The sequence below is a fragment of the Seriola dumerili genome, unplaced genomic scaffold (assembly GCF_002260705.1).
Source record: "Seriola dumerili isolate Sdu_G_001 unplaced genomic scaffold, Sdu_1.0 BDQW01000230.1, whole genome shotgun sequence".
Classification (NCBI taxonomy): Eukaryota; Metazoa; Chordata; class Actinopteri; order Carangiformes; family Carangidae; genus Seriola; species Seriola dumerili.
Window position 1 is genome coordinate 1450724 of NW_019174485.1, and position 13819 is coordinate 1464542.

The 13819-nt window shown below is 39.1% G+C and overlaps 2 protein-coding genes across 2 annotated transcripts; both read left to right on the forward strand.

Annotated features, from left to right (window-relative positions):
- Positions 1 to 1862: 1862 nt before the first annotated feature.
- Positions 1863 to 3202, forward strand: LOC111229406 (transcription factor LBX1-like). Its single transcript, XM_022755726.1, has 2 exons — positions 1863 to 2187; positions 2715 to 3202. Exons 1-2 carry the CDS (start codon positions 1863 to 1865, stop codon positions 3200 to 3202), a joined length of 813 nt encoding a protein of 270 aa, XP_022611447.1.
- Positions 3203 to 9124: 5922 nt separating this feature from the next.
- On the forward strand, positions 9125 to 13819 carry cenpk (centromere protein K). Its single transcript, XM_022755653.1, has 10 exons — positions 9125 to 9184; positions 9463 to 9564; positions 9675 to 9731; positions 10201 to 10264; positions 10557 to 10603; positions 10716 to 10798; positions 10953 to 11051; positions 11312 to 11447; positions 11560 to 11613; positions 12901 to 13819. Exons 1-10 carry the CDS (start codon positions 9182 to 9184, stop codon positions 13054 to 13056), a joined length of 801 nt encoding a protein of 266 aa, XP_022611374.1. The 5' UTR covers positions 9125 to 9181; the 3' UTR covers positions 13057 to 13819.

Genomic DNA, 13819 nt, shown 5'->3' on the forward strand with positions numbered 1-13819 from the left:
TTTTTAAAAAAACGAAAAATATACATTTAGTTAAAATGAAGTCATTCTGACTGTTTTTAATATTAAATATGATGGGGGAGAAGTTAATAGCAGACTGTCAAAATAAAATGTCTTTACATCACTTTTTCGTTAGTTTCTGTTCCCTGTTGTTTTCGATGCTGCCCTCATCACGATAATAAACTGAATCCTGTTTATAACGTATCGCTATATTACCTGATATCAACGTACAGGAACTGACTGGTAAAAAACAGTCATGTGATATTTTTAATAAAACATTTAGATCGGAAACACTGAAATAACTAATTGGCTAAATACAAATATTAAATTGTGGTCATGCATTTCTCTAATCATCATCATCATCATCATCATCATCATCATGTTTACACTGGCGCGTCCATTGGTGACGTGAAACTACAAACATTGCGATACTGACTTACAGCATCTTGATCCGACATTCATTATTAAGGTAAACAAATATACTGTGATATGTTTAAATAACAACGGCAGCATTAACAACGAACGACACCAAATAACAAATAATAATAATAATAATAATAGCCTTAAAATAATAATGATAATAATAATAATAATAATAATAATAATAATAATAATAATAATAATAATAATAATAATAATATACCATTGTAATAGGCTTATAATCATCAAAAGTTCACAATAAAATTACCGACAACTTTCCTAATAAAAAGATAAAATTGAAATTGAAATGGTATGAAATAAAAAACAATAATTTTCTCTCTTTGCATTAAAAAAAAGATTATTTTGTTGGGGAAAAACACACACAGGCAATGTTTCGTCTTGCTGCATAAATTCGTTTTCTTATGCAAATACCCTGTCGTCGATTTTTCAGAGCAGCACCAAAATAAACCCATCATGTCAAACCTGCTGGAGGACGCGGGGAAATTTGAGAGGAGATGAACTATTTCTCGGATGATATAAAAGGAGCCCTTTCGCCTGAGTTATGGCCCGGATTTGGCGTTGCTGAGAGGGATGCATGCTGCTCCTTCTCTCCCGCCCCAGAGGAGGTATCATCAGAGCTGATATATGGCCCAGCTCTACATTACCTTTATAAAACAAAGGATCATCCACGCTTTGGGTCGAGGGAAATATCCTTCTGACTATAGCTGCGACATCTAAACTAACGCCTGAGCCGACTTGTCTTTTTGACAACATCCAGATAATCCAAATAGTTTTAGATAAAAGATAGAAACTCCTGCTGCTGAACTGAAACTCTGAACTTTAACGCGTAAAAACGCTTAAATAGGCTACGCATTGTGATTTCTCTCCCCCTCATCTCCCTCTTTCTCTCTCTCTCTCTCTCCCTCTCTTTCTGCTTCCCCTCATTTACCCCATATAGCCTACCTATTCCGGTATCTCACCACACGACTAAATTAGACCAAAGATGATAAGAGCACAAAGCATTATAATTCCGCCGGGCTCCTCCTCCTTCCAGCCATGCGTCCTAATTAATGGGACACCCCCAGTCGCAAAAAGCCCTGCACTGGACTGCAACATAGTCAAAGAGTGAAAGGGAAGAGGGCGAAAGTGCCACTGGAGATAATTGATTACCTACCAATCAATGATAACTTGTTAGTAATCGTCAGCTCTTTGGACCTCGCCATTTTCAGGGAGGCATCTCACTCCTGCGGACTTGCTGCTCCCGAGGATCGACACTTTGAAGACACCCCATTTTGGAATAAGATTTTCTTTTCTTCTTTCTCCCCTCCGTATCTTTGCTTGGTTTTTTTTTTCTAACCCCCTTACTGTTATGTGACTTTTTCCCCTCGTTTTTAACCGCTGAATATTTCAACGAAGTCCTGTATAAACTCTGCGCACAACCAATGATGACATCCAAAGAGGTGGCCAAATGTGATGCAGTGGAAAACAGGAGGCGAAGTCCGCTGGACCACTTGCCGCCTCCTGCCAACTCCAACAAGCCGCTGACCCCCTTCAGCATCGAGGACATCCTCAACAAACCCTCTGTGAAACGAAGTTACACAATTTGCGGCACGGCTCATCTAATTTCGTCCTCTGAGAAGCACCGTCCGTCCAGCATCCCTCTGTCCAGCCGGGCTCTCCTCACCCAGACCTCCCCGCTCTGCGCGCTGGAGGAGCTGGCCAGCAAGACCTTCAAGGGGCTGGAAGTCAGCGTGTTACAGGCTGCGGAAGGTAAATCTCCATCCCCCAAAAAATGAATTAGAAATACGCCTTTTTAAAATGTTATCAACCCGTTGTATTTGTTTCCTCCCCTCTCTGTAATTTAAGGGCCTGAACCAGACAGAAATTTAGTTTGGTTACTCCTTGTATTTTGCACTCTGTGGGCTAATGGAATATATTCACTAAAGGTGCTTATTTAATAGCCAAAGATATTTTTTTCTTTTGTCTTCAGGAGTGCATATTTTTTTCATTTAGAAATGTCTTATCGAACAAAGGCGTAATATTCTGGGTTAATCTTCAACGAAATAAATCGCCACCGCTTTTCTTTAATTTCAGGGCCTCATGTGTGTGGTGCTCAATATTTCCCAGTGGTGTCTGTGTAATATTCTTGTAATCACCTGTTCCCATAAGAGATTAAAGCTTCCAGTGTTTCACAGATCACTTAGATGGTTATTTTTGGGTTAGGATCACTTTTACGCGCATTGTGCAGCGGTGCACCTGCATGAATCAGTGATTCTCACTCCTTCTCTCCCTCACAGGCCGGGACGGGATGACTCTGTTCGGCCAGAGAACCACCCCGAAGAAGCGTCGGAAGTCTCGGACGGCGTTCACCAATCACCAAATCTACGAGCTGGAGAAGCGCTTCCTGTACCAGAAGTACCTGTCCCCCGCAGACCGGGACCAGATCGCGCAGCAGCTGGGACTGACGAACGCGCAGGTCATCACGTGGTTTCAGAACCGGAGGGCCAAGCTAAAACGGGACCTGGAGGAGATGAAGGCCGACGTAGAGTCGGCCAAGGCCATAGGCCAGGTCCCCTTGGACAAGCTCGCCAAGCTGGCAGACCTGGAGAAATGCGCCAACGGCACACTGGGCCACCCGCGAGCCGAATCCCCCGCGCGGGGAGGCCAGCAGGAGCACGAGCTCGCTCAGAAACTGCGGACGTCGCCGCTGTCTCCGTTCTCAGACCACACAACTAGTAAAGAGTGCTCAGAGGACGAGGACGTGGAGATTGATGTGGATGACTGATGGCGCAGCGTGGGGCTGAGAAGTCGAGAACACAAAAGGACGATTTAAAAAACCCTCTCGAGGACTTGTAACTTACTGCTTATATTGTATACCATATCTCAGAACATGTACCAAAATGTAATGACTTTTATATCGGCACAGATAGACCTATTCATAGTGAAGCATGAACACAGAACAAGAAATATGCAGTGGTATTTTACAATGTATTCATTAGCAAACTGTTACTTCTTGCAATCAAAGCAATATGGTCTAAAATGACATGAGTAACTTATTATTTTTTTACACTATAGACCAACACGCGCGCGAGCGCGCGCGCGAACACACACACACACACACACACACACACAGACACACACACACACACACACACACACCTCCACACACACACCTGTTCCATTGCTTCTCCTAAAAGACCTATCCTCACACACACCACGATGAAAGTGCTCCAGTTTTCCATATTTTTGCATGTAAATGCATGATTTGATTTGTGATCATTATCTATTTATTTTTACTTTATTTTTATTTTTTTTTAATTTAAATGCTTTTGTGTTTTCTGTGAGCCAAGTCGCCATTGAGTCACTCTTGTCACTGCCGGCTCTGCTTCTCCTCCTCTTCTTCCTCCTCCTCCTCCTCCTCATCATCATCATCATCTGACTGTAACCCTTGACTTCAGCTCACACTCTTCGTCCCGATGCTGCAGTGCATGATGATGATGATCGGAAAAGGCAAACTGGGACATTCACAGCTCTGCGTTTTATGGGAATGCTCAAAGCGATGGCGAGAAACAACAATTACTATTGCGGTGATTTTGACAAGCTATAGGCTACTTTTTAGATTTATTGTTTGGATACAATAGATTTACAGTTATAAATTTGTTATGTTTTGTACACCTGTAAGTGCCTTTCTAAAATCAGGACATTATTTGAAAACCAATGCACAGACTGTAATGTATATAGGCTACTATGGGAATAAAATGGCTTTTCTGAATATTTCTTTTATGTTGCAATTCTTCAATTAATATGGAGGTTTTTTCATTGTGGATATAATAGCCTGGACTTTTCTTTATTATTGCGGACAAAAAATTATTTTGGAAACACGCTCTCCTTGCCAAATGTGGGCGGGTTAGCCCATCAAAAGCGGCCTGTTTAGAGTTATTATACTGAACTATTTTGTCCCTTTGTGTCCTTTTCTACTAGGATGCTCTAAACATTTTGTGGCCGGGAATCTCACGTCCCCTTTCACACCCTAAATGCGTATCATGGCTTCTTGACCCTTAGACGTGTTTCTCCATTCGTGGCAAAAATTTATGTGAGAAACACAAATCTGGTGCCGGGGGAAAAAAAGACGAGGATGCCACAAAAACACAAAGTTTTGGGCCAGTTTCTCCGGGCCTTTATAGACCTTTTTTGTTCTGCGGGACTGGGCCGTAATTTTGAGCGTAAAGCATGAAAAGTGGGGACAAATGAGCAGCGTTCCCTGATGGGACGAGCCACAAAGGAGCAGGGCCGGTCCCCCGCAGGCAGCAATACTGAGACAAGTGTGTCCCACCGCACAGAAAGGACGCAAACGTTTGGAGGCCATATGGTTTTTGAAATTTCCTCACAATTTCAGACAATTTGATGGATTGAGTTAACCCTCCATTTAAACAGTTTAACTGGGTGCGAACAAAGGCCATAATGCCTACATAGACTCTCCCTTCATGAGGGCATCTGCGGCTATTAATGTCTAGCCCTTTTCTTTGCCTGGCGTTTTGAACAAGTCAATGAATTACAATGAAACTGGCCCTTTTTGTGAGCCGCTTGTCTTTCTCCGCTTTTTAGCTGTGGAATAATATGTTTGACTTCTGTCCAAGAACGTTTCTAAACAAGAAATGGATTTTGTTGAAAGTGTTTTTAATGTTAAGTAGGGAGCCATAAAGAGTTTAGACTGTGACATTTATGCCAAAGTCTGGTTAGGGAGTCTTTTGTTTGTTTTCTTCTCATCTTTTTCTTCTTCTGCTGCCTCTTTATTTCTTTTGTCTTTAAAGAGTTTAATGAAGCTGAAAACATGGTGATGTGAGAGAGAGAGAGAGTGAACTCAAAAGGCTAGCTCCCGTTTAACCCTCTTTGTTAACAGAAATGATAAGTAGAGCTGTCTTCTTGTGAGGTGTTTTATAGTGTTTGCTTTTTTTGTTTTTGTTTTTTTTCTTACTGTTTTTTTTTTTAAATTCAGGATGACCTGAAAAAGTTTATAGTAATATAGTATATATAGACGAGGCCTATAGGAATATAGCTATTGAAAATTCCCTAGGCAAGAGGCAACAGTAGGCCATCTTTCTCCCTCTCTCTCTCTCTCTGTCTCTCTCTATATGCCTACAATACATAGAATTTAAAGTATATATCCTGATTTACTAAATAACATACTACATTGTAGTATACCTATTGAATACCTATTTATTAATGTATTTGTCAACAACTATAACTCCTCCTGTGGGCTCTTTAACAATAAATCAGTTGTAATAGTATAAATAATTTCATAGGAGAAGTTGATAATACAGATATATACTTTACACATTAGATACTTTAGTCCCTGTATCTGTTTACAATTACATTACATTAGGCTATAGTGTGTTTTAAACCACCTACTAAATGTTTTTATACTGCCTATAAATGCCAAATATTATACTTATTATGTTTAGTAAATCAAAGGTAAATCTGATGCTAAAGCTACCTGCAAAGAAAACAAAATATGATTCTGTGTATATTACGTATACTACACTGTGTGTGTGTGTGTGTGTGTGTGTGTGTGTGTGTGTGTGTGTGTGTGTGTGTGTGTGTGTTTGTGTGTGTTCTTCTGCAGCCTATTCTGAATCAAGCATATTTATGAAGGGAGAGAGTGTTAAGGCAGCCTAAGTTTATGGATTTCACTTGCTTATTTTATGAGGGCTTGTCAGGCGGGCCCGCTGATAAGTAATACTACAGTCTGAGGGACCACTTCGTGGTAATTAATCTGGAGGTCTTAAGTGTATTTCAGTATTTCACTTCAAGATGGAAAAAATCACTACTTCAATCGTCCGGAAAATTGAAGTTTGATGCATGAGTCCCTACTGAAACAATAGTACAGCCCTCGCTCTTTTCATCTCTTCCCCTCCCCTTTTTTATACTCTCTCTCTCTCTCTCTCCGTCTCTCTCTCTCTTTCCCTCTCTCTTTTATTATTTGCACCTTGTGGATAACAGTCTCAGGTGCAAAGTGTAAATTAATATTTGAGACACTGGTCGAGTGACAGCATTTAAGCACAACAATGAATTAATTAGTTTAATGTTTGCAGAAAATTTGAAAATAATGTATATCCATAGGCCTCAAACAGTCCCTCAATTTATTATCATCATTATTATTATCATTATCATTATTATTATTAATATTGAATAAGTATAAAGAGGACATCTGTAAATGACTTTATATTTGCCTGCATGGAGTTAAATCACTCTATATATCTAAATAGAGCTGAATTGTAGAGTTTTAATCATAGCCTTCCTGTGGAGCCAGTTAATACTTCAAACTTCAATTTTACGGGCGATTGAACTAAGCATGTTCCTGACAGAATTGATGTATGTATTAATTTCCTTTAACTGTTGATTAATTAGGCTGCGCTGAAGGCTCAAATGGAACGGTTTGTTCACAAATTTGCATATTAATCAAATTCTAGTTGATCATTCAAATAATCCAGGCTGTGTGATTTTTTGGCTCAAGCTTGAAAACATATACCAGGAAAATCAGTAAATACACACATGCATATTCTCAACTTCTGCTGCTGCGTGTCTTCCAGATTATCATCAAACACTGAGAAAGAGTCAGTCTGGCTGTTTGGACTAAAGTGCTTCCCTAGTCTTGTTCCATCAAATCCACTGATAGATTCACTGGATTAAAACCAAACAACAGCAAATCTATATGTGCCTGTGTGTCATGAATAAACAGAGAGAGAGAAAGAGAGGAGAAACAGATGCAGATTGGCTAATGTGTTTTGAACATTTTTGTTCTGTTTAGTAGAAAAAAAAGGCTAAACATTTTCACAGACTGCCACCTAGTTGATGTGGAAGTTAATCTGCCGCAGTGATACAGTCTCTGTGGCAGCAGCAGGCTTCAGATCACAGGTGGCTGGAGTTTGTGGGATGTTAAATATTACTGAGAGGCAGCAGAACGATAAAAAGAGCGGTTTTATAAATGTTGAAACAGCTTCCAACTGACACTGTGAGATGTCAGAAAGGCTACAGAAAACAATCTGCAGGTAGATTTAATATCAACCATGCAGCTCATTCTGTCTAAAATTAAATATCTAATGAGTTACTATATGATTCTTGTAATTTGTTGAATAGCTGGTTCATGATAAGCAGGCTTCCTTTGCTGGTCTGACACTGGTTTAAGTCTAAAATGAACATGGTCAAAACTGCACCAGCATTTTGAGCTTCATATGATTATGACCTCAGGTGGTAAAGTTCCTATATAAATAAAAGAGAACTTGATTTCATAGAGCAAAACACTTATAATTAGCAGATAAATGAATAAATAAAGTGAAATGAACATAAGGTGTCCCTGATGTTAGTGGAAGCCATCAGAAAGCACATCCATATCTGACTTATTCATCCTTTAAATCAGGTGTCAGACCAAAACATGCTGGTTGTGAAAAACTGTCAATGTTCAGGCTGTGAAATGAAATGAAAAACAGGAGGGAAGTGGGGGGAAAAAACAAGGAAGTGCAGATGTTGACAATAGCTGCAAACTCCAGTCAGCTGCTTGGCCACTGAGGAGAGAGGCAAACAGAGACACCTGCTGGTGTTTACTTGACAGTGAACTCCACTGCACTGAACAGTTAATCAGCCATGGTATATGTGTGCGTGTGTCAATGAAATATTTTACTTAATATTTCGTTTTGTAAAACACATTTTGCATTGCATTATCATAATTGGTCTGATTAGGCAAGTTGTGCAAGATTTACTGTGTCTTAATGTAAGGAAATGTTTGTATGAAGACCCCCTCCTCTCTCTCTCTCTCATTAAAAATGTCTTATCAGACCTATTTGAGAGCCAGTAATAGCATACCATATGCAGAGTAATCACAGTCCTCTGGTGCTGCATTACTGTCCAGCATATTTTGACCTAAAATGACACCTCCTGCACTCTCGCTACCAGACCCTCACTACATGCTCCTCTACTGAAGAACACTCACACTGTTTTACAGGCTGGTGGGATTAACAAATGAGAGACTGAAAGATAATATTAACAGCATATTTCACATATATTCACATTGCTTTATGTGTAGTAGCCTATCTCATAGAGTTGGATAACATACCGACAGTGCAGGCTATTGATCTTTTACTTAGCCAGAAAAAGAAAGATTTCTCCATTAAAACCTTACTTACCTGCAAAATGGCCACTTTCAAAGTCTATTGGATTATTATTGCCAATACAAAAGCATTTCCTTGTTATAGTTGGGTGGGAATGAGCTCACTTTAACTTTGGTTCTTTATATGTTGGCTAGTTAACTCTATAACAATGTATTGTGTTTCATAAGATGATCATTAGTTTGCGCTTAAGTCTTATAAGTCTTGATCTTAAAATAACTAGAGAGCTTTCAAATAAATGTAGTGGGGATGAACACAAGGTTTCTGCATCTCTGTAAGGATGATGTGTGTGTATTTACAGGCAACTGAGGGACAGATTGACAGTATGGACAGTTTTGTATTGACTTACTCATTTACCCCGGAAATAATAGTATTGGTGGCAACCTAATGTACAGAGCATCGGGGTTTCTGCCCTAAAATGTGTAAAGCACACGTATAAACACCATTTTCCGTACTTGCCCAGTCCTGCGCAACTTCACCGCAGCATTAACGCGCCTCAGCACTCCACGCTGTCGCAGGCAACACGTCATCAAAGTTGGCGGTATTTTGAAAAGGAGGCGTCTGTTGTTGTGGTCCGCTTAGTGAAGAAGAAAATACAAATTATGGTAAGACTACACGTCTGTGACTAATTCTTGTGGTTCAGATACATACATAATAACGTAGAGTGCGATATTTCTATATGTATTACAGAGAATATCTGCTAACGTGAACTTAGACATTTTCATTTCTCCACGGTGAGCCATAAGTAGGCAACGAACAACTAACTAGACCTAATCTAGCCGCTGTGCCAAATTTGCCGGTGCTTTACTCAGTAAATAATTACAAAAAACACTTACCCAAATCCAAATCTAGAGTTTTTGACTTTTTGTGTTTCCGTGTCGAGGCCGAGGTGAAGCCAGGCGGCCAGCCAGCAGCAGAGCTGTCGGAGGCTGCGCAGTCTGAGCTGCTGGACCTGTGTGAGGATCAGTTTGCTCAGCTGGAAAAGGTAACCTCACTTTTTAACCTTAAGATCCAGACTGTGCAGGCTGTCCTTTAATCAATCATTGGATGCGCATGAAAGGTATTAACTGCAGACTGTGCGTCTCTGTGTTGCAGCTTCAGAATGAGATCATACTGTGTGAACCAGATTTATGTGAGAATCCACAGGAGCAGGTGAGATGATTGTGCATGTTCATTTATAAAATTTTCAGTGTCTCTGCAGTATCCTCCCGATGTCACAGATAAAACATGGAAAAACTTGTCTCAAAAAAATTTAAATTTTTCAGTTTACACTTGCTAATAATTTTCTTGATTAATCATATGGTCTATATATACTATACTGTCATATACAATGAAGTTGGAAGCTGGAATGTTTGACAAATGATTAATCAGTTATCGCATAGTTGCCAATTAATTTCCTATCAGTTGACTAGTTGATTAATCACTTCAACATTTCAGCTTTATTCATGAGATATAATTTTAAAACATGACATTTGAATAAATGGCCAAGACAACACTTGTTGGTTCCAAAGATGTTAATATAGGGGCCGACAGGAGGTGGAGCAGATCGTCCACTAACTAATCACCTGTCATGGTAAATGTGTTGTGTGTTTTTTACAATGTGAATATTCATCTCCAACAGTCAGTAAATCGACTGATGGCAACAGACGCTGAACTGAAGCAGTGGCTGACAGTGGAGCCGAAATGTAAGTCCTCCATAAACACTGTGATGGAAACTGTGACCATAATCTAATATAAGTGTTTGCAACTGAATTATGAATATCACAAATCAGCACCACAGTTTTATTCCAGTTAAACTGGTCCATCAAACATTACTGTTTAATCACGATTTCATTTCAGATTTTGTGTCTTTATCAGATTGTGATTCTCTGCTTTCAAATCAGTTTGAAATTGTAATTGTTATATCTGCTGTATCCAGTGTTATCTATGACAAAATTTGCATTCTTAAAATGTATTAACTTATTTTGCATCATTCAGTGCTGGCAGCAAATTCTGAAGTTTTACTTCAAGCTGGAAAAGAGGAGGTATGTTTATATGTAAATTGCAACACTGAGTATAATATGTCTCACTAAAATGCCAAATAAAAATGCATTGCTCGAGTTATGCAATGCATTTCTCTAACTTTGTTTTCCACAGATGCTCAAGCTGTGCTCTGAACTTGAGATGGTTCTTTCTTGCTATGAAGCAAAGAGAGACAAACTGAGAGAAACTAAAGAACTGTACGTAACCTTTAAGTTATACTGCAGCCTTTCCATAACTTACTGTCCTGCCTCAGAGCACAAATGCTTTTCAGAGGTGAATGAAGAGACCTTTCAGAAGCTTTTCATTTATTTTGCTCTGTGTATTGCTCTGTTTCATGTTTGTGTTTTTTAGTGAACAGAAGTGGCTGGAGGAGAAGAAACAGGTGCTGATAGCTGCCACTGATCACGCTGAAAGACTTCAAATGGAAAAGGAGAAATTATCAGAACACAGGTGAGTGTGACGGCAAAGTTGCAGTAAACCACACGAGTCCAAGTTATGAGGTATTTCTCCTCCGGAGAAGCATGTGAAGAGCAACATAGGTGTGGAAAGAGGAAAAATAATGCAAATTAATAATGCAAAAAAAAAAATGAAATTCTGAATTGTGTGTGTGTGTGTGTGTGTGTGTGTGTGTGTGTGTGTGTGTGTGGGTGTGTGTGTGTGTGTGTGTGTGTGTGTGTGTGTGTGTGTGTGTGTGTACATGCATTTCACAGTGTACTGCAGGACACTAAGGCCAAAATCCGGAAAATGAAGGTCTACCAGGAGAATTTGATGGAGTCTCTGGGGGACGTCCTGGAGAAGCATGTTCCTCTCCCTCAGAATGAATCCAGTACAAACAGGAAGAAGAAGGTTCAGTGACCTGTGTTGTGTTTGTTGGTTGTGCTTTTGCAGCCTCTTTACATGTGAAACCTGTGCTGTCACTACTTCAGTGTTGTTTACCCACATTTGTTTTCATTTTCAGAACATTGAACTAGGGTTAAATGAAGACTTGATTTCTCTCAATGAAATTCTGGAGGTGAGTTTTCATGCACTACATAATCAGAATTGATGTCAAATTAATTCTCTTTGTTTAACTGACACCATCCAATATTTAATTTTGTTAATCCTAATAGGGACTAGCTGTCTGTCAGTAAGGTTTTATTTTGATAAGGGATTCTAACAAGACATTTTCAGAGCTATTTTTAACAGTAAAACAGAACTTTTGCACAAGTGCAAATTTAATGCTCACCCTAAAACCTCAAAGATGTTTGTTATTCTGTCAGGATAAAAGTGGGTGGTCAAAGGTCCACTTCACCCAAATCAAGTAAGACCTGGTGGATTCCCAGTTGTGCAGCTAGTTTAAATTTTCTTCTTCTTTTTTTTTAATTATTATTATTATTCTTACTTCTCACAGTATAATTGAGATAAATGAGATGGGTTATGTTTGTTGTGTTCAAAAAATTAAACAATGAAGTTTGAAAAAATCAATAGCAAAGTGTGTTTCCATGAGTTCACTGCAGACAGTTTTGTGTTTTATTTTTTTTAAGCTTCATTAGTAGGATTTCCAACAACATCTACATTTAGACAGCTTATATCAACAGATTTGAAAGTGTCATGGTAAAGGTATCTTGGCCAAATTATCCTGGAATATAACATAAACTCAGTTATTATAACTTCAATAAGATAAAACTCTTTACTTAGTTTTAAAACATCCTTTTAAGGCTAAACTTCATATTGACATATTATAGCAGAAAAGCATGGGTGTAATTAATAACGAATAACAGTTGCATACCTTTTTCATGTCGGCCAGTTCCATTGCACTGTGCTTTGTGGTCACTGGTAACAGAACCATCATTAATGTTATGAATTGCACCTGTGATTTTCCTGTTATAACAAGTCAAAATGCAGATTGTGAAAAACTGCCGTCCAGTCCACAGGGATGTTGTGACGGAGAAGCTCCCGTGTTGCGGTTGGCTGGTATGGAAATGACTAAGACTATACTATAACTGTTTGTTTACTATAAAGATATATAGTTATCATCCCAGCTCCCCCTGTCTCACTGAGCTGCAGGACTACAGACGGTCACATTTTGCTTGAGAATGATAACGGGTTAGCGGTGTCAGCACCAACAAAACCGACTCTCTGCACTGCCTAGTCCAGTCATGTATGTATGTCCTAGTTTATTCTCAGCCACAAATGTTGTAGTGTCCTTCTGACAACAGCATATACCATGTAAACATAAATATCGTGGGAGGCAGCACCTTGCACTGTTACTGCAGATGTGTTTGACTCCAGTCTGCCTCTGTCTTCTGCACCCCTTCAGGTGCTCATGAACAAGGTCCTAAACACACCACACGACCCCTATGTGATGATTGATGACACATTCTGGCCACCGTACATAGAGATGCTTCTCCGCTACGGGATTGCAGTGAGGCACCAAGAGAATAACTTCAAGATCCGCCTGGAAACCTTTTTTTAAGGCACTGGTGCGTTTGCCATCTCAAGCACCACTTATCTACCAGTGTTTCTAATTCGAGTCTCCTTGTACAGTGCTATCATTATGTATATTTGTGTGAGCTGATATGAAGACTGTGCTGGGAAATCAACGAGGCTAGTGATTTACCGAATGTACAGTATATGTCTATGGTGGAGTCCATTACAAAATGAGTTTTTTATATGTTGTCCATTTAGGCTTCACACAAGTATTTTTTAGGTTAAGTACAGAGTAAACCATGAGTCATTATAAAAGCTCTAACATCATCTGAATTTAAGTTATGAAAATATTCAAATGCATTAGAAATACATTTTGACACTTGATCCTTTTATCATTTAAGATTATTTTGTACTTCATGTAAACTCAAGATTAATACTCAGTCCGACTGAAAGTCTTCTCTTGACTACATATTTCTTTGATCCTATTTTCATAGCTGTTTTCATTTGCCAAGTATAATCAGCAGTGAGTAATGCACACTCAGTTGTCCATTTTAGGAACTCTTAGCTAAAACTAATGCAGGGTAATGCATCAGTCCTTCATGAATGTTATAATATTCAATTTTTATTGAAACTGTTGAAGTGGTGTTGATTCACTTGTATGATCATTGTGGAGGCTGCAGTTTGTGGTGCTGTCGAACTGTATTGCATCATACAGAGAGGTGTCTCTGTTGTTTAGCCTGCCCTCATTGATATAAATGGGACGGACAAAATAATAGAAATACCTGTCAACATAACACAATATAATTCAA